This window comes from Anopheles gambiae, chromosome 3 (assembly GCF_943734735.2).
Source record: "Anopheles gambiae chromosome 3, idAnoGambNW_F1_1, whole genome shotgun sequence".
NCBI lineage: Eukaryota > Metazoa > Arthropoda > Insecta > Diptera > Culicidae > Anopheles > Anopheles gambiae.
Window position 1 is genome coordinate 92810487 of NC_064602.1, and position 6122 is coordinate 92816608.

Here is a 6122-nt window from a genome sequence, read left to right on the forward strand (position 1 = left end):
TTAAAATATTTTCGTCAATCTTACTAACTTATCATGTTTAATTATGGCTCCGCAGCAGGATTTATTTAGTTTATCATGCGTACAGCAGAATCCCACACGAAAATAACTCCAAACGATGTTTTAAAAAAAACATCATCGGTATCAATTCGTAGCTTTTTACACCAATATGCCCCAACCACCCTGTATTTATGACTCGAAGCTGTAATCATAATTTTTACTATTTTTTATGTTCGCAGTACCGTATTCTGCTTTTTTTTGTTGGTCCCTGTGGCCTATCAGCTCAGAAATTGTGTTGTTCTGCCACATTTCATTATTTCAAAAAACCCATCTATACAAAGCAAAAATCAACCATCGTTAACTTAACATAAAAACTAGATGTAAGGAATGGAAAAATAAGAGCAGAGATCGGATCATAAGATATGAGAGCTAAAAGAGGTAATAGAGGAATTGAAATTAAAACGATAGTAATAACAAAATTCCCAACCATTTGTAGTTAAAAGTAAAAAGAGTGCTCCTCATCACTGCTAGATAAGGCAGCGCTCTAGCAGCAATCGAACACGACATCGAACATGAAAAATATATGGGATTTGACATGTTCGATTTGATAACCAACAAATCGAACATGTCAAATCCCATACATTTTTCATGTTCGATGTCGTGTTCGATTGCTGCTAGAGCGCCGGGTAAGTCGTGGAGTTGAAACTGGTGCAATCGTGTCGCTACGATCGCTCACAATGAGCTGCACCTATGTGAACAGCAACAAGCATAACGTTAAAACTAGCTTTACCGCGTTAAGTTACCGCTGAATATATAATTTGTGTCTTTTCTAAAAATTTTTCCTCAGTATGTCTTTTTAATTGTGTATTTTGTTTATTTTATTGCTTAAACATAACTAGCTTTAAAATGTTTGTCTAAATGTTTGACACTCCTGGACATAGATCAAGAGGTGATCCAATGTGGATCGCGGCTAGAGCGCATATCAACCTTCGGCGGAGAGTGTGTGCCAGTGCGTGCGCGCGAATCGTAAACGCAATGGAGCCTTCGTGAAAGCGAGAGAAAGAGAGTGAGCATCGTTTGCTCGTGCTCATTTGATGCGTGAGAGCGATAGGGTTGGTTTGTCGCGCGCGTGCTGTCCAGATCGTCGGTGATCGTTGGGTTGAGCGATGAATTGAAAAGTTCCAATAACATATTTTTTGTTTAATTAAGCTATATCACAACACTAACACATTTGTACAAATTTTACATTTTCAACCCTCCCAATTCTTCCCTCAATCGCCCATGTATATTCCGGCATGGCGTGGATCATTGTCACTACCATTGCTGTCCCGCTCTTTCGCGTCACGGGCTCTTCTAAACTGGAAGCCTCCAGCACCACCATCCCTCACGCGCTGCAACCCACTCCGGCACGGTTGCACACAAGCGCGCATGCAATACGCTTTCACGAACAGGGTGAAGCGAATCGTTTCCGTGAGAAACGTGTACATCAGCGGATTGAGGACGGCGTTCACCATCGCCAGGATGCCGAAGGAGTAGTGCAGATTCCAGTAGGCGCCCGTGTTCGCCTCGCCGACCATTTTCACCAGCAGAAACACCCACATCGGCAGGCGACACACAAAGAACACCAGCATCAGCACGACGATGGCCTTGAACATGTGTATCTGGCGCCGGCGCCGGTTAGAAATCGCTTCACTCGGATGATGGCCTTGGGCGGGTCGCTGCGTTGAAGGTGACCGGGCAGGTGTGTCGCTGTGCGTCGCAGGCTCTCCGACGATGGCCGTGGTGTTGTGGTGCGGACAGGTACAGTTGGAAGCTGCCAAGAGAAAGGTAGTCGGTTGGTACGCGTACGCTTACGTTTGGTCTATGCAGACACGGTTGAACTAACGGTTGGTTGATCGTTATCAGCTAGCTAGCACATTAGCGGCAATGAGATTGAAACATTACTTCATCAGCAAATGACAAGGTGCAAAATTATGAAGCATTTTAATTTTATGCCATGGGTAAACAAGTGTAATTGAACTGTTCAGATAACCTGAGCTGAGAATGTGCAGTGACGGTTTGAATTCTAAGATTAAAATATGATATAAATTCAATTTTACGTTTCAGGTTAAGGAGTGGCCTGGCGGTCAATTGGTTAGATGTATAGGGCTCCTACAAGATACAAGAGGTTCAATTTCCATTCGAACCTATCCATCGGTAACTATGACTTGAATATCGGATATTAGATATGTTTGAAAAGACCCTATGTTGGGTGACATGACCTCGATTTGGCCAGTTCGTCAAAAAGGAACATAAAGAAGAAGTAGATGAAAAAGTATAAGAAGAGTCCTCATCATCCAGATATTTTTTTTATGTAATTAAAGAATTTTAGAACTACGACTCCTACATATTGCAGCTGATGGGAATCTAATATGATCGACTTAAATGCGCTATTTGATAAGAAGGTAGGAACTAGCTGCCGATAAGGATGCTAAAACTCTACTCAAAAATGCAAGAAAATATGACCAGAAATAAGTTAATTTAGAGAGGATAATTATAGGATAAGAGTAATTTTGGAAAGGATCCTAGATAATTACACTTTCTATTTTATCTTCTTAGTATTGCAACCAACTGTAGTCGATTTAATGTCTTATCCACTAAAGATCTTGGTTTTCAGAGACCGTCTAAGGTTTACCATGGAAAATCTAGGGATATCTGAAGCTTACACATAGCAGAGTGGCAAGACTTGAACAAATCACAGACATACTGTTAAGCTGTGCAACAGCTTTATGTATCAAACAAACCGGAACTTCCGATTTGACAACTTCAAGAGTAGGGTGGATGCATTCTTTATTGTCCCTGATTGATACTTCACCAGGCTCGAATATAACTGACAGTGTCCAATTGAGGGGCGGTTCCGTGTTACGGTCGTCAACTCGAACGACGCAATAACAAGCCCTTTATGGGTTCAGGCCTAGGACGGACCGGCCCCCCGTAGCAAGGATTCACTATCCAGCTACGTGGTAATGAATTATGTCTCGAAAACCTGTATAGGCCGGCATGTCCGCGTAGGACGTTACGCCAAATAGAAGAAGAGAGAAGTCCTGTTGAGAGTTTGCACCGCCCGAATAAATATTTACGGTGCCCGATAACGCTTTTTGGACCGCTCTGGTCGTACAAACGTCAACTCGTATGACTCGTACGAGCAGAGACTTAACAATATGCCTGTCATGGGTTCAATCCCCGAATGGACCGTGCTCTCATACGTAGGACTGATTATCCTGCTATTAAGGTAATCTGAAAATCAAGCCTATTAGTGGTACAGCCAGGCCTTGATTGACAACGGTTATTGTGCGAAAGAAGAGATAATGCTTTTACAAGGCTGGATTGGTTGGGAAACCCAGAACCTATTTTCTGATAGGGATACAAACTGAATCTTAAATGTTAAATGTAAATGTGCTATTGCAGTCCGAAGAGCAAATGATAACTCATATCCTTATTAACAAAAACCCGCTTTACACTGTAAACTTAATTTCCTGCAAAGAACCTGCCGATACTTACTAAACACCGAGGCTGGCGTGCGCCGTTCCACAATCGGCTGCAAGGTGGCCACATTGGTGGTAAGCGTTGCCTTCCGGTCGCTGCCACTCTCCCCGGACGTGCTGGTAGCGGTGCACTTGTTCGTCCCGCTCGGCGCCCCGATCGGCTTCCGCCTGACCCAGAACGCTTTCGCAATCACACCATTGAGCCAGCAGAACGCACCGAGCAGCGGGAGAAAGATCACCACAAACACGATCACGAAGTAGTAGCTGTTCTTGCTCTTGTCCGTCGCACAGATCGTCGCCATGTAGTACCCGGTGACGATCTCGTGCGGTTGCTGCGGGTCCGTCGTCAGCACCACGATGTCGTACATCTCGTACAGCGTTAGCATCGGGCTGGCGATGCCCGCTGCCAGGCCCCAGATCAGCACGCCGCACGTGAGACAGAACCAGCCGTTCGGTTCCCACACGCCCTTCACCAAGCTGCGCACGGCCATGTAGCGGTCGAGCGCGATCGCGACGAGCGTGATGCTGTTCACCAGCACCGCCATTGTCTGCACGAACGGCGAAAAGGTGCACATCAGCTCACCGAGGGTCTAAATGGGACAGAAACACGGGATGGGGAGAGAGAGAGAGATAGAGCGATGTTGTAAAGGTGTAGCAAGTTCACATCGATATCCTGTGCTGACATTTGCCTACCCAGAGCGAATTAAACTCCGTATTGAACTGCGACAGGTACACGATCGAGGTGACGATCACGAACGCGATGTCGGAGAAAGCGAGCGACAGCATGCAGACGCGCAGCAGATGCCGCTGCTCCCGCCGCACGTTCGTGATGATGGTGACGATGTTGCCGAAGATGGCCATCACCATCACCATGATCGCGAACACGGTAAAGACGGTCCGCTGCTCGGTGGAAAGGTTCTTGAGCGAGCGCTCCCAGTAGCCGATCATCGTCAGTCCGCCCTGATGTTCGCGGCCCGTCGTCATCCCGCCTGTCAACAGGTCGGCCCCGACTGACGCGCTCCAGTTCAGGGCGGTAATCCAGCGCAGCACCGTTTCGCTCACTTGCGCCTCTGCCATTCCTCTGCCTCACACACACACACACTCAGTCAGCGAGGTGACAGTGACACTTTCGCTGCGAAAATTGCTTTCCACAACGACGACCCCGCAGCTCGGTCGTGAAAGTGAAATTGAAAATTTGGGTACCGTTCTACAGACGACGACAGCCGCATAAATCACGCACCAAAATCACACGCAACAGGAACAGTCCTTTTTTGTTGCCTTCTTTCTTCTCTTTGCCGGTGCTGCAAAACAGATCCACAGACAGTACACACACAAGTGGTGATGATTTTACACTCTTGGAGTCGTTTCTCTTCGTTCTACGGTGTCAAGTTCACACCACACAGCATACGAGCGTCGCGGTTTTCCAGCTGTACGCGCCCGACTGGAGCCACTGTCACGGTGCGAAAGCGTGGCCGTACCGGGGAAATTGAATGTTTTATAAGGAAAATGCGTATCGGTGCGCTTATCGCACCACGGTCGGTCGGGTTACGCTAACACCGCTCGTAACAACCTCGTAATCGCGGTGCTACTGACTGATAATGGATGTTTTCCCCCCTCTCTTCTGCTGATAAAAAGGAAAACTCATACAAAGGGAACAATGGATTACGTATGTTTTGTCTGGAAAATGCTATAACGGATGGAACTATGATGGAAAGTGATATTAATATTTTTGTTTTGGTCCTTGATGTATGAAAGACGCTTCTAATCCAGCTAGAAATCTAGCTGTTTTGAAAAATACAGATACATTTAACATTTTTTAAATTTGGATTTCACAGAAAGACACACATACACTTTTGCACAGCCAAAAGATTGTAAATTGAAATATATGTTGAAATTTTACATAAGGAAGAATTTAACAAATAAAAATTATATTCAATGTACAGCGAACCCTCTCTTATTTGACACCTCTCCAATTTGAAAAACCTCTCTTATTTGAACATTTTGCACAGTCCCTTGATTTCCAGTACATTTTTGTTCCTCTAATCTGGAAAACCTCTGAAATCTGTGTCCCTCTTATTTGTTTATGGTGTTGCCATGTTTATTGAATGATGTATGCTCAAATTGGCAATCCTGTTCGCAGTTTCCTATAGCAACAGTTAAGGCTGCATACTAAATGTTCTGTCTCTTTCATGTTTGGATGGACCTTTCATTCACTTTCCACCTATGTAATTTGAAAACCCCTCTTATTCGACAGTCCCATCGCCTCTCAAATAAGAGAGGGTTCACTGTATTTAACTCTTTTTATCCGTACAAAAGGCGAGAAATGAAATGAAATAGTTAAAAAAAACCCTATAAGAATAATAATGAAATAAACTCAATCAGAATAAATGATAAGAACAATAATTAGATGCGTTATTAGTTTTTATCAGAAAAATACCTCAAAAAAATAAATAAAAATAATAATGCGGGCAAGAAATACATCAACACCCCCAAAATGAAGGAAAAACTAAATCAATGAAAATTAAATAAATAAAAACAAAAAACAAAAATACAAATAAAAAGTACTACATACTCATCCACAAATACAAACTAATTAAATAA

The 6122-nt window shown here is 44.1% G+C and overlaps 1 protein-coding gene across 1 annotated transcript; it reads right to left on the bottom strand.

Annotated features, from left to right (window-relative positions):
• Window positions 1-690: 690 nt before the first annotated feature.
• LOC1280727 (orexin receptor type 2) lies at window positions 691-4662 on the bottom strand. The gene is made up of 3 exons (XM_320589.4): window positions 4215-4662; window positions 3538-4111; window positions 691-1810 (listed from the first exon to the last, which is right to left on the bottom strand). Exons 1-3 carry the CDS (start codon window positions 4596-4598, stop codon window positions 1269-1271), a joined length of 1500 nt encoding a protein of 499 aa, XP_320589.2. The 5' UTR covers window positions 4599-4662; the 3' UTR covers window positions 691-1268.
• Between the last annotated feature and the right edge of the window lie 1460 nt (window positions 4663-6122).